Here is a 26,388-nt window from a genome sequence, read left to right on the forward strand (position 1 = left end):
GACATTTCCGGCATCATTTCTGGATAGTTTTCGGGATCCTATCGGGGTCCAGTCAGGGTCATTTCGGGACTTTTTCGGGATCATTTAGAGATGGCTTTCAGGATTCGTCCGGGAACCCGTCAGGGTAATTTCTGAACTTTTCCGAGACTATTTCGGGATAATTTTGGGACCTTCCCAAGATCATTTCTGGATGGATTTTGGGATCAGTCCGGGATGCCGTCAGGGTCATTTTGGTATTAGGTGATCATTTGAGGACCTTTCCGGCATCACTTCTGGATGGTTATCGGTATCCGATCAGGATCCCCTCGGAATCATTGCGGGACTTTTTCGGGATCATTTGGGGTCCCTCCCAAGATCATTTCTGGATGGATTTCGGGATCTGTCCGGGATACCGTCAGGGTCATTTAGGGGTGCGTTCGAGATCCCGTCAGGGTCATTTCGGGACTTCTTCGGGAATATATCGGGATCATTTCTGGATGGTTTATGAGATCCATCCATGACCCCTTAAGGGTCATTTCGGGACTATTAGGTGATCATTTGAGGACCTTTCCGGCATCACTTCTGGATGATTTTCGGTATCCGTTCGGGATCCCGTCGGAATCAATGCGGGACTTTTACGGATTCATTTGGGATTCCTTCCGGCATCATTTCTGGATGGTTTTCGGGATTTGTCCGGGATCCCGTCGGGGTTATTTCGGGACCTTTTCGGGGCTAATACGGGATCATTTGGGGATCCTCTAGGGGTCGTTTCGTGACTTTTTCTGTATTATTTCGGGATCATTTTGGGACCCTTTCGGCATAATTTCTTGATGGTTTGCCGGATCCATCAGGGTCATTTCGGGACCATTTTGGGATCATTTGGGGACCCTTCCGAGATCATTTCTGGATCCGTCCGGGATGCCGTAGGAGCCATTTCGGGATTTTTTGTTACTTTTCCGGGATAGTTTTTGCACCCTTCCGGGATCATTTCTGGATCTGTGCGGGATCCCATCTGGGTCAATTCCGGACTATTTCGGGATCATTTTGGAATCCTTCCGGAATCATTTCTGTATGGTTTTCGCGATCCATCGTGGATCCCCTCGGAGCCATTTCGGAACTTTTTCTGGAGTTAGTCGGGATAATTTATGGACCCTTCCTGGATATTTTCTGGATGGTTTCTGAGATCCGTCCGGGAGCCCGTCAGGGTAATTTCGGAACTTTTTCGGGACTATTTCGGGATCAATTTGGTACCCTTCAGGCATCATTTCTGTGTGGTTATCTGGATAAGTCTAGAATCGTGTCGTTGTCATTTCGGGTTTTTTTTGGGACTACTTCGGGAACTTTCAGAAACACTTCCGGGGCGTTTCTGGATGGTTTTCGGGATCCGTCCGCGATAGCGTCGGGGTCATTTCGTGGCTTTTTCTGGATAATTTCGTTATCATTTTGGGATCCTATCAGGTTATCAGCTCATAAAGTTCTTTTTTTTACTCAATTACAAAAATAAGATGCATTAGACAGAAAAAAAATTTTAAACAGATAACTTTATAAGCAGGCTAACGTGAATAGCCCACATATTTCATTTTCTCCTTGCGGACGGGGCCGCGGGTAAAGGCTAGTACGTACATAAATAGTATTCGCTGCGCTATTTAACTTCGGGCGTAGGTTTATAGGTATGTATGGATGTACATCACTACATAGTATAAAACAAAGTCTCTTTTTCTCTCCCTATGTCCCTTTCAATGCTTAAACCTTTAAAAATACGCAACGGATTTTGATGCGCTTTTTTTAATACATAAAGAGTGATTGAAGAGGAAGTAACGGATGAACATATTTGGCTGAAAATTGGTGGAAGGGGTAGCTTAGAACCAGGAGACAGACATAGGCTAATTTTATCCCGTTCTGGATAGGGTCTTGAGATCAAAAGGTGGACCTGGATAATCCTGGGGTATGTTTGTACAATATGGGTATCGAATGTAAGCTGTTTATGAGTACTTTGATACGGAGTATTTTTCGTACCCGCGTGTAACTAGGGTCTCGACATATAAACGAAAACGTGGACGCGGGTACCCCTAGAATGTGTTTATAGAATATGGATAACGAATGAAAGCTGTTGATGAGTGCTTTAGTACAGGGTAGTTTTCATACCTATATGTGAAGGGTCTCGAGATATAGACCAAAACGTGCATCAGGGTAACACTAGGATGTGTTTTTACATTATGGGTATCAAATTGAAGCTGTTGATGAGTGCTTTAGTACAGAGTAATTTTTATACCGCTGGGTGATTAGGGTCTCAATATATGGGCAAAACCTGGACCGGGATACCCCTAGAATGTGTGTGTAATATGGATATCCAATGACAGTTGTTGCCGAGAGCTTTAAAGTAATTTTCATTGTGATATTCGATTTAGTTGCATTAACCTGCAAAACTGATAAACGTACATGCGAAGCCGAAATAAAGACATGAATAAATAATACCCACATAACTATTTACATACGTCCTATTCGATTTGCCTGGTAATAAGGGATGAAGAAGAGTGGGAAAACTTTAGAGAAGAGAAAAGGCGGAAGGAGAAGGAGACTGAGAAAGAGATAGAGTGAGACGAAAATAGAGATAGATGAAGCGAAAAGACGGAGGGAGGAGTGAATATCAGGATTAAGAAAAAGTGAGGAGTGGGAGGGGGGCAGAGTTAGACGGAAAAAGTTTATTAAAATGTATGGAGATGGAACAAATTTATAGCAGAACAACGTCTGACGGGTCTGCTAGTACAACATACATAATAACTTAAGTGAACGGAGATCAGCAGCAAGTCTTCAAAAATAAGCGCCGCTACTAATTGGAATTTTGCTATACATACTTACGCACTAGCATACAACACACAAACGCACGCCATACAACAGAAGGCAGAAGCATTGGGCAAAGCGAAACACAACGTTAGAATCAGGTGACAACAAGCAAATGTACAAACACACAATAGTTAAAGCGAAGGCTGGAAAGCACGGAATGCTAGCAAATACAAAAGCATTGCATTCAGTACGAAGCATTATGGTGCGTGGATATTTATGGAAAGAAATATTCACCGGAATAACTGCTGTTTTATATTGTTAATATTATTAGTTAGAAATTGTTATTATAAAATAACAGTTCGCCTGCGTGCAAAAATTAGTATATAACGGCAACGAATTCGCATTTAAATTCAGAGATTAGAAGACAGGCATACGAGTCGGTAGGTTTTATGACTACCGACCAAGAGTACACCTGAAGATTTTGACTTCATTTGTACTAAAGTATATTCGTCTGGAGGCTTTATTACTCCATTCCACCGCAGAGGTTGGCCGAGGGTTTTATTACCTCAGTGACCTCTTACAAAGCAAGGGAATAAGCTAGGAGTAGAAGTAGATTTGATGAAATAAATATTTATAACGTTTTACATGAAATAAACAGGGTTATTCTTTAAGAAGGACCGGTAGGGATTTTTAACTTACAGGAACCCTGGACGGACTGAGGGCAACCCCGGCAAAACCAGGGGAAGATTTCGTCCCAATTTGATGAAATTTGAAGCTTCTAGTCGTAAAAGAGGGGCAAAAATTGCAGTTTATATGGGATATATAATATATATACCACCGATCTCTATGATTTTTTCAGACAACAATATATGCTATATACGTATGCATTTGGTGAAATTGCGAAAATATATATATACTATATATATATACTATATATGCCACCATATATATACTATATATACCACCGATCTCTATGATTTTTTCACAAAAATATACATGCTATATACGCATGCATTTGGTGAAATTTGAAGTTTCTTGCTGTTAAAATGGGGCAGAAAGTGCGAAAAGTTTCTTATCTGAACAATCGATTGTATGAGATATATACTATACTAGCAGACCCGGCAGACGTTGTTCTGCCCCAAATTTGATCTATCTGCATACATTTTAATAAGCTCTTTCCGTCTAACTCTGCCCTCCCCCCTCTTTACTTTATCCTAATCCTTTTATTCACTCCACCCTCCGTCTTTTTCGCTTCATCTATCTTCGTCTCATCCTATCTCTTTCTCAGTCTCCTTCTCTCTTTTATCTTCTCTCAAGTTCTTCTCATTATCCTCCAGCCCTTATTGCCAGTCTCAGAGAGTGGTATGTATTTTGTTCCAGTCCCATTCCGAGTCCCAGTCCCAGTCCCAGTCCTAGTCCTAATTCCAGTCCCAGTCCATCTCTGGTCTACTTCCTGGAAAAAAGGATCGTAAATACTAATATAGGCAAATTTATATACCAAATTTCAGGCAAATCGAATAGGACGTATAGAAATAGGCATGCGGGTATTATTAATTCATGTCTTAAGTTCGGCTTCGCATGCATATTTTTGAGTTTTACTAGGTTGATGCGACTAAATCGAATGTCACATTGAAAATTACTTTAAAGCTCTCAGCAACAGTTTTCATTTGATATCCATATTCTATATACACATTCTAGGGGTACCCGCGTCCACGTTTTGGCCTATATCTCCAGACCCTAGTCACCCAGGAGTATGAAAATTACTCTCTACTAAAGCACTCATCAACAGCTTTCGTTTGGTATCCATATTCTATAAACACATTCTAGGGGCACCCGGCTCCACGTTTTGGCATATATCTCGAGACCCTGTGCGTCGATCGCAACCAAACCTATGTGTAAACCACCGTGTGAGGTATATGCAATTTATGTGAAAGATTGAACAAAATCGACAGACGCATCTTTGATTCTATAAGCCTCACACAAACGGGCATTCATTTTTATATCTATAGATATACCACCGATCTCTATGATTTTGTCAGACAACAATATATGCTATATACGTAAGCATTTGGTGAAATTTGAAACGTATTTCCCACACTTCAATCATTACCAAATTTTGGTTATGGATTCCTTCGATCAAAGGGAAGGTTTTAGGCTGAAAATAATTTCGATATATAAAAGGGTCGTGGAACCTCCCATACAATTGGAATCTTTGGTACTGCATAACTTTGAAGGTATACATGCCAGAACATCGAAATTCAGTAAGGAGTTATATGAGGTCAATCCCTAACACCACCAAGAAAATATGGAATTGGGAAAAGGGGGCGTGGCACCTCCCATACAAGTGGAATATATTATACTGCATATATTTGGATGTCGTAATGGTAAGACAATGAAAATTGATAAGAAGCTAAGTGACTTTAAGTCCTAACACCTCCAGTAAAAAGTGGAATGAGGAAAAACTATGGCTGCCGTACAAACTTAAGTTATTTTAACACCTAAATTTGACTGCACTGTTGAGTTTGCCTGTTATGCCTTTTGGACGTTTAGTAATCTGCCGCCGTTAAAAAAATTGTTTTGCTTCAGTCTATCTACATCTTCTATAAAAATCAAGTTGTGGGTGTGTGTTCCCTATGAAAACGTGTTTCCCAAACTTCACCAAATTTTGGCTCTAGGTTCCTTCGTTCAAGACGAAGGTTTTTCAAATTTCAGAATAAAGAATTATACATTTAAATTTTTTTGTTTTTTGGCTATGCGAACGAACTATCTTGGCTCCCAAAAATTATCATGTTAACAAAATCAATGATCGCATTCAAAACCAATTTCCTGGTGAAGTGACGAAATATAAATCGATCAACACAGTTACATATGAAGATAAAATTGTGAATTATCCAAATGAATTTCTAAACTCCTTAGAACTAAAAGGAATGCCTGCGCATATATCAACTTTGAAAATTGGCTCACCAATCATGCTTCTTCGGAATTTAAACCCACCAAAATTGTGCAATGGAACCAGACTTTGCATTTAGAAACTAATGCCGAATGTAATCGAAGCAACAATCATCAGCGGTAAAAGCAAAGGTGAAGATGTGCTCATACCAAGAATCCCAATGATTCCTACAGTTTGCCATTCAATTTTAAGCGCTTACAGTTTCCTGTACGCCTTGATTTTGCAATTACAATCAACAAAGCACAAGGACCATCGCTTACTGTTGCATGATTTAATTTAGAGAGTCTGTGCTTTTCCCATGGCCAGCTATATGTTGCTTGCTCTAGAGTTGGAACACCAAAAAATTTGTTTATCTTTGCACCGAACGAATAAACCAAAACTATTGTGTACCCACATGCATTACAATAAGATACAATAATAAAATGTTTTAAACGAAAATTTCACCAAATATGCTTACAAAATTCAATTCAATTTACAGAACAATAAATTAAATTATCAACAAAAAAAAACAGAAAAAATAACGCAACATTCATTCGATCTCGGGCGGTACAACGTACGCCGGGTAAAGCTAGTATACTATATATACCACCGATCTCTATGATTTTTTCACACAACAATATATGCTATATACGTAATCATTTGGTGAAATTTGAAGCCCCTAGCTGCTAAAATGGGGCTTAAATTGCAAATATATATATATATATACTATATATATATACTATACTAGCTGACCCGGCAAACTTCGTTCTGCCCAAACTAGATTTTTTTATTAATTTCATTTCAAAAATTGTTATCAAACCGGTAATATTTTTAATAGAAAATTAACGATTTTTTACTACTTCATTGTTTATACAACTTCAAAAATATATAATTTTAGTATTCAGTTTAAGGCTGCACGATACACAACATTTTTAACACGCTTTTATTAGCTTGGCCTGTATGTAACGGTTTCTAGAAGCCTGATTAATTTGAAACTTTGCATACGTATCAAGGACCGATGACAATGCATTAATGTGATGGTGTGGTGACATAAGGTCAACGGCCATAAGGTCAATTGGCCTTATTACCACTTTGAATGGCCATAAGTTTGATTGAAACTTTGCACACGTATCAAGGGTCGATGACAATGCATTAATGTGATGGTTTGGTGACATAAGGGCAACGACCATAAGGTCAATTGGCCTTATTACCACTGTTAATGGCCATAAGTTTGATTGAAACTTTGCACACGTATTAAGGCTCGATGACAATGCAATAATGTGATGGTGGGGTGACATAAGGTTAACGGACATAAGGTCAATTGAACTTATGACCACCCAAATGGCCATAGATTTGAAACCTTGCACATAATGCGAAAAACGCATTCCTTTATTAATGATAGAAGTGGATGCATGGCACATCTACGAAAGAGCATACTGCAATCCTTTTTAACACGCTTTTATTAGCTTCGCCTGTATCTATGTAACGGAATTTTTGAGCTTAATTTTCACCGGTTTCTAGAAGTCTGATTAATATGAAACTTTGCATACGTATCAAGGACCGATGACAATGCATTAATGTGATGATGTGGTAACATAAGGTCAACGACCATAAGGTCAATTGGCCTTATTACTACTTTGAATGGCCATAAGTTTGATTGAAACTTTGCACACGTATCAAGGCTCGATGACAATGCATTAATGTGATGGTGTGGTGACATAAGGTCAACGGCCATTGGATCAATTGGCCTTATTAGCACTTCGAATGGCCATAAGTTGGATTGAAACTTTGCACACGTATCACGGCTCGATAACAATGCATTATTGTGATGGTGTGGTGACATAAGGACATCGGCCATAAAGTCAATTGGGCTTATTGCCATTTTGAATGGCCATAAGTTTGATTGAAACTTTGCACACGTATCAAGGCTCGATGACAATGCATTAATGAGATCGTGTGGTGACATAAGGTCAACGGTCATACGGTCAATTGGCCTTATTAACACTTTGAATGACCATAAGTTTGATTAAAACTTTGCACACGTATCAAGGCTCGATGACAATGCATTAATGTGATGGTGTGGTGACATAAGGTCAACGGCCATAAGGTAAATTGGCCTTATTACCACTTTGAATGGCCATAAGTTTGATTGAAACTTTGCACACGTATCAAGGCTCGATGACAATGCAATAATGTGATGGTGGGGTCACACAAACTTAACGGACATAAGGTCAATTGAACTTGTGACCACCCCAAATGGCCTTAGATTTGAAACCTTGCACATAATGCGAAAAGCGCATTCCTTTATTAATGACAGAAGTGGATGCATGGTACATCTACGAAAAAGCATACTGGAGCCCCTTTTAACACGCTTTTATTAGCTTAGCCTGTATCTATCTGGAGTGGAGCCGAGAGCCCCGGTAATGTAGAGCTCCGAACTCCGTTGCACCTTTTGAAGCATTTTATTAAGATAGGTACTTTTAGCTAGTGCAGGCCACCAGACCAAGGCACCATAAAGAAGAATCGGGCGCACAATGGCTGTGTAAATACAGTAGGTCACCTTAGGGGAGAATCCCCAGGGGGTGCCAATTGCCCTCTTTCAGGTGAACAGCTCTGCTGCTGCCTTCTTGGATCGCTCCACTATATGGTCACTCCACAATAGCTTCCTATCCAGAATGACTCCCAAATATTTGACTTGATAGCTAAACGCTAAGATTTGGTACTTTGTACTTCCTCGTGAAGAGAACAAGCTCGGTTTTATCCGGGTTGACTTCCAAACCTGTGGCGAGTTGTACTCCTAGACCAGCACCAGGATGTCAGCTGGGTCCGTTGGCGTCACTGGAACCCAGGCTCTAGCCCTTGGTCGTGAGGGGATATCACGCGCCTCCACTATCTTTAGGCGCCCGCCAGGATATACCACCCCTATCAGCGTGACGGCGGCCCTATAGCGGTTGACCGACCTGGCGTCGTCACAGGCAATTAGCTTGACATTACCCTTGAACCACCCTGCATCGGTGTAATATGGCGGTGGACAAGGGTTGTCTTTTTAACCTTAGCGGCCACCATAGCGAGCGCGGCCTCGATCCACTTCCATTGTTGTTTCGGGATCCTGCCATCTTCGCTGCTCTCGTCTATAATGCCAATGATCTGCCCGACCATTGGCAATTTCGGCGAAATACCACGTCCAGCCTCCCTGCGTCTTGGCCCTTTTCGGTGCCGTAGGGTTGGATTCATCCATGGACCGCTGGCGTTTCGAGGTTTCATCACTCTCGACTAAAACTTTTAATATTACTTGAACTAAGAAATTAAAAATAAATAATAGTTTAAAAAAACTTAAAAAAACACGCTTTTATAGCAAACCGAAATAAAAAATAGAAAATAATTTTCAATTAAAAAGAGTTTATATAACAGTAGTAGAAGGTCTAACAATCGTTTATAGTTAATCACCTCAAAATAAAATTATAATAAAATTCAAGTTATTAACAGAATAATTTAATTCACAGTAAAAAGCTTTGGGTGCTTGATATTGAATGTTACAATCATTCTATTGGCAACTATCTGAGAGGAAAGATATGAAATGTAGTCAAATGCACCCCACGCTTTTTACTCTGAATTAAATTATTCTGCTAATAACTTAAATTTTATTATAATTTTATTTTTATGTGATTAACTATAAACTGTTACATAAACTCTTTTTAATTGAAAATTATTTTCTATTTTTTAGTTCGGTTTGCTATAAAAGCGTGTTTTTTTAGTTTTTTTAAACTATTATTTATTAGTTTTCTGTCCCGGAGCGTAAATAAATAGCGAGGACGGTTTTCCAATACGGGAACATGCCACATAGAGCTGACCATGTGAAAAGCATGGCATTTCTAGGTTTATGCCGCATACTTCCAACGACTGCCCTTGTGACTTGCTAATTGTGATCGCAAATGCAAGTTTCACTGGGAACTGCATACGTTTAAATTGGAAGGGCAAATCTGTTGAAGTTAAGAGAATTCGGGGAAATAAGCATTCCTCTCCCTTGAACGGGGCTTTCAAAATGCTTGCCACTAAATTGTCCATTAGCATCGTAACAATCAGTCGTGTACCATTGCACAGTTTGGGAGCATGAAGATTGCGTAGCATAATAACAACAATAACGACTTTGAGACGCAAATGATGAGGAGGCATTCCAGGCAAATCCAGAGAGTTTAAGAACTCCACTGGGTAATTTACTACTTCATCTTCTTTTTCAACGGGATCTATAAGAACGCATTATAAGAACGCAGATCTCCTGGAATTTGATTTTGAATAGTCCAATTCAAGTCGTTGACATCAATACTTTTCGCTGCTAAATTGCGCATGCGGTTAACCATTCGCATTTACCATAATTTTGAGCGATATTTGGATATACACTGCTAATTAGTTCATCCTTACTTGAAGAGAATTGGCAAAGTTGCAATCGATATTAATCCACTGCAAGGATCTATCGGAACTTGTCCATTGCCGATTCGCAGAGCTCTTTGGAAAAAACCTCTGCAGTGCTATCGTGTTGCAGCAAAACTCGCATATTGATGGTCAATGAAATGGTTTTAACAAACCTACACAAATGCGATGACTTCAGACATGCGTTTAGCTCATCCGCCGCTGTTGATTTTTTCATCAGTGGTAGTGTTTGTCTGAATTCGCTCGCCAGTAATATCATCACTCCTCCAAAACAACGATCATTATTGCGCAAATCTCTCAATGTTGGGTCGATTGATTCTAATGATCGTTTGTGGGCCATTGTGCACTCATCCCATATGATCAATTTAAAGTTTTTTAAAACTTGTGCAAGCAGTGCACAATATTTTCTGCCATGTCATCTTTGTACGTATCCCATAATAGACGCGGGTTTGAAGGCTGACATGTCGAAATTATTATAGCGAAAAGTGCACGAGCTGCAGTGGCTGGTGAGGAAGCCATTGCATCCGCTAGCGTTTGATTCCTGTGACTGTCGTGTTCAAGCAATTGCAATTCTTGAGATGCTTCTCGAAATGTTGCACAAATGGTACAATTTACAGTCCTCAAAGATTGAAATGAAGTTGACCAGCAGCAAACGTAGGTAAAAGCAATCATAGTTCTTTGGATGGATACTGTAAATTCTCCCCAATGCATCAGTTGAAAAAACACCTGGATAACCATCTACTGGATTGCCGTACTTCCTGCGTAACCATTTCTTCGACGATGCGTTCCATGTATAATACCGAGGCATCTCAGAGTAAGGCAATGTTCTCGCGAACGGATCACTAGCGCAAGTTGCAAAGAAACTTGTTAAAGTGGTTGCTGGTGGTCTTTCCGCTCGCTGTACTATGTTCTCTGCGTTGAAATAAACTCATTGGCCATTCTCCAAATGAACTGCCAGATGCACAACAGTCGGATGGCGTTCATGTATTACAAATGAAAATATTCTCCAGATTGCTTCATTGCAATTGACATATCTGCCCATTTGAAATTTGCTAATTTCATCTCGTTCCACGCCAATAACCGCCATATCGCTTCCTTTGGTGACGTATTTGCAAACATACTTAATTGATTTATTGAACTGCAATACTCAACATTTATATGTGTTTTGAGTGTCTTAGACAAAATAGGCGAATATGGAACGATCCATGTGTTACCAACCAAGAAATTGTTTCCTTTCAATTGAGTGATGGATGTTCTGCCATCGACAGCGGGTCCAGTTTGAGTTTCCGAAATAAAAGCACGTGGATAGCGTTATTTGCATTTATTGTCCGACATACAAACCGAAGATGGATCGTGTTGCCCGCATGGCCCATGAACCATATTGGCCATCACCACTTCGTGCAACTCTGGATCTATATCAACATCAGGAATTTTAGCGGAAATTATGTCATCAATTTGGTCAGGTGTAATTTTCTCCACCATCCAAAGCAGAATGTGTGCGTGGGGTAAACCACCCTTCTGCCATTCCACTGAGTACATCCAGCATCGAACAGTACCATATACACGTTGTTTCGTCATGAAGTCCATCAAACATCTGAATTTTTGTTTAAACACTCGTGCTGTGCCGTCGTGGCGATCGCTTGGTGATTGGCCGGGATGCAACAGATTCGTAATGTCTGGCCATTTTGGATTGCAAGTAAATGTTACAAACAAATCCGGTCGTCCATAATAGCGCACGTAAGTCATCGCGTCCTGGGAGTACTCATGCATGTGTCTAGGACTGCCAATGTCTGTCGATGGCAAAATAGTGAGTCGACCAATATCTGTAATATCCGCATCACTATTCATCGCATCTCGTAAGTGAACATACTCTTCAGATCGCAACTTCGACTGATTGTATCGAATGTAATTAAGCCGTTCTGTCTCAACTTTAACGTACATATCAACTGCATACTGTTGGAATAATCGTCGATATCTCAGTAAGTGGCTGTCATAGTTTTGTCGAATCATCATTCGATATGCGTAAAAATTCATTGAACAGACCTTTTTATCTGTCTCGACACCTAAAAGTTTAAATTACATATATGAAGTAGTAAACAAACATTGGATTTATCATCTTATAGCCTAAGTGATATCCGTCTTCCCCAGAAAGAACATGAGCGGATATTGCATTGCGTCGTAAGACCGATGTGTCTCACTTATCCGCTTTAGTGCGTTTTCAGTTCTACGTTTTATGACAATATCACGCGACTCCAAATTTTCTCCAACGACAACAACTGATATTTGGCTAACTGTAGGTGCATTATATTGCCTTTCATTAGTTCCTGTTGGTCTCTTGTCCGCGTGTATGATTGTGCTATGATCATCTGTTGGCATACGTTCCAACGAAATCGTAAACAGTTTGATGAGGTCATTGTGTTCGTGTAACATTTGCTGCAAGTGATCGATTATTTCTCTTTTCGTTGCATTGAAGATAGTACAACGTCGATTTAGTTCATCATGGGAATCTCCCAGAAAATAAATTTGGAAATATTTGTGTTCTTGATCTTGATGCGGTAACAGCGATCCAGCGGGATGAAAAATTTGCCAATGAACCTGTATAATTGGAGGAAAGTTCTTCAGTTTCTGTCAAGTATTGCGCTTAGTAAAATTACCTTAAACGTTGGATTGTAGTTTTGTTCATTTACAATTTCACCGCCAAATGACGTCATTTGAAAACAATCGTTGTACATTTTAGTGTGCTGTAAGAAATGCCTCGGGTTGGGAAATTCGCCGTAAAGTAGCTGGAACAATGGCTCTGGTGGTGGAAGAAATTCTGGCAACTTAACCTTTCCCCCCGCGCAACATAATCCTGGTTGTTCTTTTTGAAATTTGACTGCATTGCAATGTTCACAAACTACTGACATTTGACCGATTTGAACAGATGCGCTATGTTGAATGTTTGGCTCATATCAAAATCCTGCCCGTTCAGTGTTCACCAAAGAAACTTGTTGTTGCCGCTATTGTCGTCAAATAATCGCATGTTGTGATCTTACTTCATCACTGTCGCGAGCACGAACTTCCCTTCTTCTCAATCGTTCTTGCTGATTGTGAACTTCCCTTCTTCTCAATCGTTTTTCCTTATTGTAAGTTTGGTTTACATCTTCTAACTGGTGCGCACGGTTCTCCAGGAGTCTATTTCGAGCTGATACCCTCTCAATAACACTTTCCGTTTCTGTTCGACGTGCTCTGAAATTTGTATTCTCCTTCTGCTGTGAGAATTCCGACCAATCTTACCATGCACATTGATTCTTGGCATCTTAACAAATATCTAATTGGAAATGATCATACATTTGCATACAGCTCACATAAGGTTTTACCAACCGTTAGCTTACCTTTCAAAAATCCAAAAATTAGCTAACCCAACTAAGGAAAAGGATGCAGTTTAACGATAAACTATATATAGTCCAATGTAAATTGGTATTCGCCGACACACTAAATCACTTTTTTAAGCAAAATATCAACAAAACCGCTCAGATATTGGTAATCCACACATTCGCAACTGTTTATTTCGTAAATGTAAACTATTTAACACGAAAAGCTACCGCTTCAATTATTACATTAGAAATAATATTGTAAGCTGTCAAATGGAATGACCGCCTACTACTCTCCAATTTATTTTCACTGAGTATTGGCTATTTTAAGTAAGTAAGTAAGAGTATTGATATAGTATACCTCCATAATGGGTTTCAGGCCCCTCCTCCAACCATTTTAGATATATTCAGCCTCAAAAGTTTAGTACGTCTGGGAGGTGCCATGCCCCATTTTTCGATAGATCTTTTTTTTTGGTGAACATGGTATTGATATCGTATATCTGCATAAGGATTTCTATGTACATGCCATGAACGCTTTTAGGGATATTTAGCCTTAAAGATTAGGAACGCATGGGAGGTGCCACGCCCCCTTTTCCCAAAACTACTGTTTTTCTCATAAGCATGCTATTGATATCGTTAATCTCCTGATCAATTTACAGGTCCCAACCTTAAACGCTTTTATAGATATTTAGCTTGAAAATTTAAGGTTATATGGGACATGCCACTCCCCCTTTTCCCATAACCCCCAATTTTATGCGTGGGAATGGTTTTGATATCATTTAGCTCTATACCAATTTTCAGCTCCCTACCTTGAACTCCTTTAGAGATACTCAGCTTGAAAAATTAAGATTATATGGCAGGTGCCACGCCCCCTTTTCCGACAACCCCCACTTTTATGCGCAAAAATTGTTTTGATATCATATAGCTCTGTACCAATTTTATGCGTGAGAGTGGTTTTAATATCATTTAGCTCTATAGAAATTTTCAAGATCCTGCCATTTATTCTTTCTGATATATTCAGCTTCCAACGCTAAGTATGTATGGGAGGTGCCACGCCCCCTTTTCGTATAACTCCTATTATTTTACGTTAATATGGAATTGTTATTGTTTATCACCACACCAATTTCCAAGTCCCCACATTAAACAATTTTAGAGATATTCAGCATGAAAAATTAAGTTTGTATGGGAGGTGCCACGCCCTCTTTTCTGATAATCCCCACTTTTCTGCGTGAGAGTGGTTTTAATATCATTTAGCTCTATAGAAATTTTCTGGATCCTGCCATTTATTCTTTCTGATATATTCAGCTTCCAAAGCTAAGTATGTATGGGAGGTGCCACGTCCCCATAATATTTTTAAATTTTTTTTTCGACTAAACCTGCGTGAGGTAACAACAAACAAACCCCCCTAAGGAAGTATTTCATTTGGTTCAAGTTTTCAAGTTTTAGCGTTCCAAATAAACACCAAATCATTTATATAAAATAAATAAATGTAAGGCGCGATAACCTCCGAAGAGATCTAAGGCCGAGCTTCTCTTCCAATTTGCGTCGTGCTCCTCTTGATTTTTCCCTACAAATTGGCCGGACGGGACCTACATGTTTTATGCCGACTCCGAACGGCATCTGCAAGGCAGATGAGTTTTCACTGAGAGCTTTTCATGGCAGAAATACAATCGGAGCGCTTGCCAGACACTGCCGAGGGGCGACCCCGCTTAGAAAAATTTTCTTCTAATTGAAAAATCTTATTTCTAAAATTTTGATGTTGCTTTGCCCGGGAGTTGAACCCAGGGCATACGGTGTGATAGGCGGAGCACGCTACCATCAAACAACAATATATGCTATATACGTAAGCATTCGTTGAAATTTAATGCCTCTAGCTCTTAAAATGGGGCAGTAATTACGAAAAGTTTCTTACCTGAACAATCGCTTGTGGGGGATATATCTTAATATATAAAAGACACGTGTCACAATCTTTGGCCGCGATGGACTCCTAAACTACTGAACCGATTTTGAATTTGTTTTGCACCTCGTGTGTAGTTTGATCTAACTTGAAATATAGAATAGGTTATGTTACAGTTAATAGTCGCAGTATTAGTTTATTGCAAATTTTTTTATTTGTTTATACGTAATAATAAAATGTTACGTATACGCACAGGCACTAACATTTTCAGGGGTGCGGATATACTTCCGTGTAATTGGTTGGTGTTTAATTAAACAGCGTGCTTGTCAATAAAAAAATATTATAGCAAATGATATCAAGTATAGCACATCACCAGGCCCGCCGAGAGGGTGGGGGGTTTCTGAGGGCGCCCGCGTATTAGAGGTACTATGACATTTTTTTTTAATTCAGGAGGGTCTTTAGTTGTTCCATGTGCAATTTTTAAGCCGAATTTCAAAAACAACAAAAATCTGCATTTCATTTTAATATTATAGTGAAGTGAAGTTATATATATAAAAAGAAAGGCTAAAATGTGTGTTAGTTGGTCGCCGGTGTTTGAAGAGATGCGTCGGTCGATTTTGTTCAAACTTTCACACAAGTTGCGTAAACCTCACGCGGTGGTTACTATATAGGTTTGGTTGCGATCGACGTACAGGGTCTCGAGATATAGGCCGAAACGTGGACCCGAGTATCCCCAGAATGTGTTTATAGAATATGGATAACAAATGAAAGCTGTTGATGAATGCTTTAGTAGAGGGTAATTTTCATACCCCTCGGTGACTAGGGTCTCGATATATAGGCCAAAAGTGGGCCACTGAATGCCTAGACAATGTTTATACAAAATGGATATCAAATGAAAGCTGTTGATGAGTGCTTTAGTACAGAGTAAGTTATTATCCAGAGACGGACTGGGACTGGGATTAGGACTAGGACTATGACTGAGACTTGGAGTGTGACTGGGACTGGAATAAAATACACACCACCCTCTGGGACAGGCAATAAGGGATGTAGAAGAATGAGAAGAAATTGAGAGAAGATAAAAGAGAGAAGGAGAAGAAGATTGAGGAAGAGATAGAATGAGACGAAGATGGAGATAGATGAAGCGAAAAAGACGAAGGCAGGACTGAATAAAAGGATTAGGAAAAAGTGAAGAGGGGGGAGGGTAGAGTAAAATGTATGCAGATAGGCCAAATTTACGGCAGGACAACGTCTGCCGGGTCTTCTAGTACTATATATAGACCGATCTCATCCATTTTTTCAGATAACAATATGTGCAATATACGAAAGCATATGGTGATGTTTGAAGCTTCAGCCTGATGAATTGGGGAAGATATGACAAAAATCCTCTTTTTCTGAAAAATCGGTTGTATGGAGGATATATGCTATAGTGGTCCAATCCGGTCGGTTCCGACAAATGTCCAATCGGACACCTAAATACACCCGCTCACCAAATTTTATCAAGATATCTCAAAAATTGAGGGACTAGTTTGCATACAGACAGACGGACAGACGGACATGGCTAAATCAACGCAGCTCTTCATCCTGATTATTTCGGTATACTTAATGGTGGGTCTATCTATTTTCCTTTAAGGACTTATAATTTTGAAATTCGTGCCAAAGTTAATATACCATTTCATTTTCATGAAAGTTATAATAAAGCACACAAAAGCATTAAAATAATTGGCACTCAACCGCGGTTTGAACCTACAACCGCCGAACCTCAATCTCTTGGAGGAGGTTAAGTCAACTGAATCAATTCAGTAATTTGGAGGAGTTATCAACTGGAGAGATCAACTGAATCAATTCAATAATTTGGAGGAGTTATCAACTGGAGAGATCAACTGAATCAATTCAATAATTTAGAGGGGTTATTATACGCAATTATGGATAGTTTAATTATAATACTTATTGCGTAAGTAGAGTGCTCAAAATTTTTTTTAGTGATTCGTGAAAAATAATGTATAATAGTGGCAGTATTAAATAGAGAAACGTATTGAGTTTTGCTAGTAGTAATAGCGATAGTGGAGGTGTTCTAAAAGAGCTTCAAGAAAAGATTAACAACTGAAATATTTCAAGCTAATTTACAATCTCGTGTTTTGCAACGCTTTGATGAGCGATAGTGAGTGTAACCTGGAGGATTTATTATCAATTCATAATTCATAATAACCAATTCGAACCATGGGAATCGCTGAGCCAGCAAGTTAACACAGTCTAATGCTCTGTAAATTGTTTAGACTATATTGTTGCATTCATTTCCGCAATTTAGCCAAACATTAATGAAAAACGATGCCCGATGTTTCCACCTGTGGAGTCAATTCATAATAAACAATTCAAACCATGGGAATCGCTGAGCCAGCATACCCGCAGGCAAATACCAACACCACCGATATCAGCGAATTGCGGCGGCAGCGAACAACATCATAAGCTTCAAGCAAAAATTTTTGAATATAAAGATGTTGCATGCGCGAACTTCAGTGGAAAGCAGCGGAGCGTAACAAAATTCTAGTAGGTCACTTTCACCACACCAAAAACTTTAACACAATTTTTAACATAATTTAAGCACAGAAATACACTGATTGGAGTTTTAGTGAGTAAAAGTTAAAATTCTGAACACATTAGCTGAATAAAAAGTGTACAAATAATTATTAAATAACAAATACAGACAGTGGTAGTTTAACAAATTCTGCTGTGATAAGTGGTGAATGTGACCTACTAAAATTTTGTGAAGCTTGCCTCACACGATTTTTCGTCTATGCAATGTCTCTATATTATACGGTTTCTGCTTCAAGCGCAACAGCAGCGACGACGACGACGACGACGACGGTGATGGATATAGCTCAGGGTAGAAATAAGTTAGGGTAGATTAATCAGTTCTAAATAAGACTCAATAAAGCACACAAGTGCATTAAAATAATTTACATACATGAATAGAAAGCGACCTATGAAAAAAATCGCCGCTAGGTGGCGCAAGGATCGAGATATTCAAAAAAATCCTATTTGTGCTCCGATTTGGCTCATATTTGGAACACATAATACATGCAAGAATCGAAAGCGACCTATGAAAAAATCACCGCTAGGTGGCGCAAGGATCGAGATTTTCACAAAAATCCTATTTGTGCTCCGATTTGGTCCATATTTGGAACACATAATACATACAAGAATAGAAAGCGACCTCTGAAAAAAAAAAAAAATCGCATATTACATATAGTCCGGTAGAAGTGACATCAAAATATTTTGGAGTTCGAGGAGGAACAAGCATACGTGGCGGAGAGTCGAGTAAAGTCTTTGGAAGTATTATGTATTTGAGGCCTTAGATTGCAACAAATTGTCAGGAAAGAGTTCGTGTAATAATGAGTCACTAAATGCAATAAATAGAATGAGACATAATAGGCAATTAAATAAAGACTAAAAACTGAAAATAAAATAATTTAAAAAAAATGTTTAAGTTAAACGGTTTTAGTAAAAACAATATTTACATGAAGTAATATTAATACTAAAGGGTAGAAAATAATTAGGTAGGTCCTAGGTAATAGTCATCACACTCCTTATCAATCTAGGGCGTTGATCAGACAATTAAATAAAAGCATTGGACGCGTCAATTTTCAAATTTCTATTGATCATAATATGACCCGGCCTATGAAAAGATGGCTTATTACTCAAAAAAAATTACTACTACTAAGAAATTGAAGAAATGCATTGTTTATCTTTAACAGCTGTGTCTCGCAATTTCTTTTTTCAGTCATAAGCCACCTTTTCATAGGCCGGGTCACATATATAAGACCAACTGAACCTTAATAAAGTTATGCTACGCCTCACATTTTTAGAAATTTCACGCGCCCAACGCTTTTATTTAATTGTCTGATTAACGCCCTAAATTGATGAGGAGTGTGATGATTATTACGTAGGGCCTACCTAAATTACTTTCTTCCTTTTAGTATTATTATTACTTCATGTAAGTATTGTTTTTACTAAAGCCGTTTAACTTAAAATTTTTTTAAATTATTTTATTATTTATCAGATTAAATGGAAAAAATATTATATACCGTAATCTCTTGACATCGGAGCCAACACATAAATAACCATAGTAACTCAAATTCTTCAAACTGCAATAAAGAATATCGAATTGTCCGCACATAATAATAATTATCGAAGCAAAAATACCAGAGGCACTGGCGAAAATAGCACTAATTATCATTTGAGCCAACATCTGGTGCACATACAACACTTCATATACATAAGGTTGCTGAAAATATACAAAGATTTATATCAGCAACAGATTATGAATTTTCTTAAGTAAATATTTCTCTATACTAACCAATGGATCAAGGGGATACCAAGCCTTCAAAGGCAAAACACGTTCACCCATCACAAGCGGTGTTGCACCATAAGCAGTCACACCAAAAAATGCAGCAGCTGTCCACACAATTAGAAAACGTTTACCGTATGCGTAAGAGCGATGCCAACTAACAAAAGTCAAACCTGGCAATGAGTGATGCCAATAATTTTCATTCATAAATTGGAAAAATTTTAATACACGGCGACGTTTTATATGCCAATAGATTGATGAAGAAATGGCACACCAATAAATTATGACCAAAGTAAGTGTGTCTGTGATTTCCTCAAATGTTGCATCGGGTGACAAACCGCACAAGGTAACCAATAAAACAATGCCAACACAAAATATTTGACCGAAGGTGAAAATCATATAAATATAACTCAAAAAATGATTAAGTGCGTTTAGTGGAGGTGGCAGCTTCAAATTAATGGGCACTTGTCCGATGGCTTTTAGTATGGCAAGATGGACACTAAATAAATTAGCGATATGTGGTGGATCTGTCTTTGAGTAAAATATTGAAGTGCGTCTAACTTCGCTGATAGCCATTGTAAAATTCTTTTTTCGGCTGAAGTGTAATTTGATGCGCTGCTTAAGAGTGTTGTTGAGACTTTGACGATGCCAATTGCACACACAATTTATTTAAGTGAAAAATTACAATCGAATGAGCATTAAATTTGTATTTTGCTTGGGTAAATTTGTGCTTCTGTATTAAGTGTTTAATAAAGATATATAATTCATAAACATATGTGTATAAATATGCTTTAAACTTTTTCATTAGTATAATTTATATTAATTTAGAAATATATGCATTATTTAGATTTATGTCACAGCCCCATGTACAGCTCATAATTCCAGGGATTGCTAATAACTGCTATGGGTCAAATCTGAAACTAAAATAAAAGGCGTTAGTACCGCAAACTGGAAACTACTTTATTAAGTTAACTGGAGCTCGCCTACGGGTTGAAGTTAAATCACAACAAAGGTAATTTTACCTGAAACTAATAACATCGTGCTTTTTGAGACGAGCTTCGTCGGCTTCCTATAGGTAACAACCGATACCAACAAGTTAGTTTTTTATTAAAATCCTCGAGTTATCGATTTGAAATAGGCTTGTTTTTGCGGTTTCATATTGATTTCTTATCGGCTAGTTAAAGTGAGGGTTACAGATGTGTCATCGATTTAATATCCAACCGGCAGACCCCCGATCAGGTACCAGGACTTATGTTATAGAATAACTCCGTCCTCTTGGCAAATAAAAGAATTTTCTAGGACCTAGCTTAATTGCTGCCTCGAGATCTGGCAACTCTGCCGCCCCTAATAACTGGAGCATTGGACTGGCGAGCGCAGGGCACAAACGCAGAACGTGCTCAACCGTTTCCTCTTGCAGCTCACACTTCCTACACCTGCTGTTACTGACGCACATAACTTATAAGTATGTGACGCCAGAAAGCAGTGTCCAGAGAGCCTTAATTCTTCGCCCTTCATGAGCCTTAATTCTTCGCTCTTCAGAGATATGAGCCACTTTCTGAGTCTAATATCGTAGGCTTTGCACATGATCGTAGAAATATTGCAGCCCCGCGCTTTTGTCTAGGTCTTTCCAGCTTGATGTATCATATGCAGCTCATGTCTTCCTTTAATTTCTCCCAAACGGATTGGGACGTTTATTGTCGTTTCAGCGCGTGTTGCACCCTCATTTGCCAACTCATCGGGCTTTTTGTTACTTTCTATCCCTTTATGGCCGGAAACCCAGTGAAAATGTGGTCCATACGCCTAAGCGAAGTTTTCCCAATATTTCTTTGCATTCCAGAACACTTCTTGATGAAGTACTGTGTGAGATTATTGCCTTACAGACGCTGCAGTAATCTGACAGCCTGTAGTATCTACTTATTTCTAGGTCGACACAGTAAACAACAGATCCGAACCCTTCCATTAAATTGGAAGCATTCCTATGCACATGTATAGTATTTTCTGCCATTTCTGCACCCTGATATCAACCTTTCCGCTCAATTGTGGCCCAAAGATCTTTTTCGAAACTTGGGTATAGGACCATATATTCCGTTTGTCCGATATTAGATACCGCTATACTGTCATGGCCATATGACCATATGGCCTGCACTCAAGGCTGCCTTAAGCCTTGTTGCCCTTGCTAACGTGTTGTTTTTGGCCGTTAAGTTTGTAGACGGGATGTATAGAATTTCATGCAATGCTGCTGTCGGTGTAGTTTTTAGGGCTCCCGTTATGCTAATCATTGATACTCTGCAAAACTTCTCAAGTTTTTTGGAATACGTACTTTTTTGTGTGGCTTTCTAGCAAACAAGAACTCCATAGTAAAGTATTTCGATTGCCGTAAATACCCAATGAGAGAGTTTGGGTGCTTTTCAGTCATAAATCCATAACACGTGATAACATATTGAAAACTTTTTGATAGCCATTGGAGAACTTTTTGTTCACAATAAATCTATAACTTTTTTGTAACTTACCTATAAAAGAATGATAACTTATCGATAGTAAATTGATAATAAACCGATTAATCGTCGATAAAAATCGATAGCTCATTGATAATCTTTGTTGTCGGTTACAAGTTTATAACACTTCCATAACTTCGTCCATAAAACACCTATAACAAACCGATAAGCTATTGATAACACGCCTTGCCTTACCACTCAGTTCCACCACATAAGTAACAGTATAATCACTACACTTACACTTACATTCTGTATTCCCCCATATAGCATACCCCTTCCAAAAACTATGCTGACACCATGACTGATACGATGATATTCTGAATTCATCCATTCCGTGAACAAGGGCTTTTATAACATAGTTTATTTTAGTTACGATCCCTGCATAAATTTGTTCAATTTCAATCAAGATGAGACACGCGATACATCAAATCAAGTTAAGAAGTTCAAAACTTTAGGCTTCACAGACTTTCAAAACTTTTAATAAATTATAATTATGCGTTTAAGTGCTGATTCTTTTCTCGACACAAATAGCATAGAGTAAATACATATATAATGAGATATTAATCAACGCTCGTACTTATTTAGCCTTAAACCTGTATGCATGGAACAAATGCTGAAGGGCAGGGAAGTCGTAAAAGGGAGCTACTATAGACCATTATGTAACTATTGAAGGTAGTTTCATTTAAAAAACGTTTGAAAATCCGGAAACTAAGAACTTTAGAGATTTATGGCCGTTTTCACGAATTTCAGTTAACGTTAACTGACACTTTGTTTGACAGAAATCGGGCGATGATCTGTGAGATAAGTGTTAGTACGCGTTAACTGGAGATGGTGAAAACGGACCTTAATATTTTCAGGTTCTGTTCTTTAGTTAAATAATTTAAACCCTCTATGAAAATATCTTATAATTAAAATTGCAGGTAAAAAGTTAGATAAATGTAACGTTATGTAAAATATAATAACGAAAAACTGACGTATACCTTTGGTCCAGATTCCTTTGTTAATTTTTATGTAACAAATTTAAATCCATAAATGGACAGCTTAAATAAGACTATACGGAAATCTCACCTTATGACATATGATGGAAAGTTTTCAGCGATATTTTGGCTTCTGAAGCCTTCTGGTCTGTTATTTGTATAAATAATGCCAAATTCCACTCTGGTAGAACGATTTTGTGCCAGATGTCATAGTGCAGGTAAAAGCCAAATGGCTAATATGGCGACTGAAACTATTGTATATTGTTCTAAAGGCTTGCATCTACACTGAAGGGAAATCAGCAACAGACTTAAATTGCCAAATATGTAAATACTTGTTCGATAGTAACTAGATTTTCTCGAGTTATAAGTTTGGATTTTCTGAAATAGTGCCAATAAATTAACTAGTTCTGAAGTGGAAATTTTTATCTAGCTCTGAACTATAGAAGAAGTAACGAAGTGGGCCACCATACAAAAAAATTTCCGCAGGATGAATTAGGTGTTTAGTTGAAATATACCTGCTGTTGTCAAAATAATTCTCAATTCTCACCGGATCTGTATAGAAACCAGAATAAAGCTGCAGACATTGGTGTTTTATCGGTAACCGTATCGGTAACCTTATAACAGCTGATTCGACCAATCTTATCGGAATCAATGCAATCGATTATTGGTGCCGCTAAGGTCGAAACCGTATCGTAGCCAACCAATTGGTTTTTGGTACCGTCGTAACGATAAGCAGCTGATTACGTTAGGGATACGACTACAGCGATACGACAAACGGCACCAATGACAGCCGCATAAAGGAAAAGCACCGCCGCAGGGGACATCCCCCTGATTTTGCAATAAATTTTACGGCATACGCAGATTGTTATTGTGACGTTATTTCACATACACAGCTACAGCAGCGAACAGAAAATTTTCAGTAACAATTTTCATATAATTTCGTAAATTCTACTTTTTGATTTTCGATATTTTAAAAATAAATTTCTATGAATTGTATAATTAAAACAATGAAAAGCTATCTCAAAAAAGTTTTCAAAAAAATTTAAAATTCGAAAAACTTGAGCTCGAAAAAATTAAATCTTTTGAGGATGCTGTTGTTTAGTCCAATCAATTTTAATAACTATCTTATTTAGCTGGCTCGAGGTCTGTATTGTAAAATAAAACATCGTTGATGATTTTTTCTCCACCAATATATTTCGACTGCTCAGGGTTACAAAACTAATAAAAACAAAAATAATTATAAATAAACAATTAACAAATTATCACAAAAAATTATCATTTTACATCTGCACATACGTTTATTAACACATCTGCCCTGTGTTAAGGTTTAGTGAAATATTTTGCCATATTCTGAAAAATAATAACAAATGAACGCCCACTCAGCATTTAGGTGATTAAATTTTGAATTTCCCTACATTTCAATACAATTTGATTACTCTTTCTGACTAAATAGTGGGTTATCATACAATTGAACAAAATAAATATCTAATCAAATATGAATACTTTTGATGATGAAAAACTAAAAAGCATTATTCGATTACTTTTTGGAATCATTTTTGAAGTCCTTTGATGATTAAATTTTAATATTTCATAAAAACCAACAAAAAGAATAATCAAATATGCTTACCTTTGATGATCAAAAACTGAATATAGTTATTCAATCACTTCTTGGAATCATATTTGAATCAAATGTGTTTACTTTAGGTGATCAAAAATTTTAATCATTTTTCATTCAGCTTTCTAAATCTTTTCTGACAATCTTTGTTGACTGAATAATGAATTTTATACTTTTTAAAATTTTACTTTTGATTGAAGATCTTATTTTTTCGCATACACACATTTTTTCAATCATGAAGTTCAGAAAAAAATATATTAAAATTGTATTCTTCAAGACAAGAAATAATGTATATACTGCTGCTAACAAAAGATGTCCCCAACCATTTTACCACCTTCGGCTTCCCAGAAAATACAAATCCAACCATTAGACAATACAAAGGTTGTGAACTATTTGAAGCCCAGGTAAGTGAAACTCTCTTGACATATGTACCTGGATATGGCTTCAACATCCCGTACCATATCGTATTTTAAGATGTTGACGATCATAGCTGATGCTGGATGTTGTAGTCGCAGGTGTATATTTGTCTAGTTTGTTTGCGAATTACCTTTGTTTCAAATAGCTCACTTCCGCATGCTTTCTTCCCCTGATGAAATAAGATTAGCATGTAGTATCTTATTTTGTATGAGATATGAAGAATAAATGCATGATAATCGCATTCAAAAATGATTCAAAAATCTCAACGAAAATGATTGAAATATGTTCACGAATATGATCAGAAAATGACTGTGAAAAGCATTCAAATATTACGCTAAAACAATTAAAGCCCAATTTTACAATGATATCAGATATGAACAAAAAGCGTTTCGAAATAAGAATCATAAATGATTATTCAAGAATAATCACATTTATGGTATATTTTTCTCCCGACGATACGTTAATTTTCGAACAGAAAATGCTTTTAAATTTGAACGTTTTTAATCATCTTATATTACATACCCATATTTGAATATTTTTTGCTCAAAATTTTCAAAAAATGCTGGCTGGGTGTTTTCAATAATAAATTTGATATTTTAATTAATTTTAAGCATTTGGCATTGATCGCCTTGTATGCTGATATGTATTGCATCAATAAATGGGGGAAACAATTTTTTAATATTCAAAAATTCATATCTCGAAAACAACAAGTTTCGGCTAATAGGCATTTAGCCAAGTTCATATATAAACTGTTCACTCAATATGCAAAAAGTTTATGCAAAAAAAAAAGATAACGTTATTTGAGAAATAAATTTTTGAAAAAAGTCATAAATTTTTAATAAATACTAAACAAAAAAATTTTTTTTAAACTATATGCTATTGTTTATAAAGTTATATAAAAGTAAATATAATAACAAACATTTCACAGAAAAAATCATGAGCATCGGTTAATTTTTGACAAAGTTATTGACAGTTGAAAAAATAGATGAATAAAATATCGATTGCATTTTATCGAATTCAATTGCCGATAAATCCGAAAAAAATTTGTCTGAGGCAAAAAAAAACACGTATTTCATTATTTTGACCAATGAACAACATATTAAATTTTCATCGAAATCAAAAATCATGTTCTGCGCGGACCGGGTGTCTTGAAATGGAATGAGCCTATA

The 26,388-nt window shown here is 37.6% G+C and overlaps 2 protein-coding genes across 3 annotated transcripts in view; one reads left to right on the top strand and one right to left on the bottom strand.

Annotated features, from left to right (window-relative positions):
• LOC137234697 (putative odorant receptor 85e) overlaps positions 1–20,291 on the bottom strand; it is a 67,467-nt gene extending 47,176 nt beyond the window's left edge. Inside the window, exons 1-2 of the mRNA XM_067758179.1 lie at positions 19,725–20,291; positions 19,453–19,652 (exon numbers count right to left, since the gene is read on the bottom strand). Of these exons, the coding sequence (XP_067614280.1) occupies positions 19,453–19,652; positions 19,725–20,291 (767 nt within the window). The remainder of the gene's footprint in view (positions 1–19,452; positions 19,653–19,724) is intronic.
• Positions 1–26,388, top strand: part of Cyp313b1 (Cytochrome P450 313b1) — a 136,079-nt gene that overhangs the window by 56,516 nt on the left and 53,175 nt on the right. The window contains exon 1 of one of the 2 annotated variants that reach the window (XM_067781882.1): positions 17,305–17,321. The exons of the other annotated variant lie outside the window; for it this stretch is intronic. The gene's annotated coding sequence lies outside the window, so the exon portion shown is untranslated. Of the gene's footprint in view, positions 1–17,304; positions 17,322–26,388 lie in introns of those variants that run through there. 2 annotated transcript variants of the gene reach the window in all.

This window comes from Eurosta solidaginis, chromosome 1, assembly GCF_040869045.1.
Source record: "Eurosta solidaginis isolate ZX-2024a chromosome 1, ASM4086904v1, whole genome shotgun sequence".
NCBI lineage: Eukaryota > Metazoa > Arthropoda > Insecta > Diptera > Tephritidae > Eurosta > Eurosta solidaginis.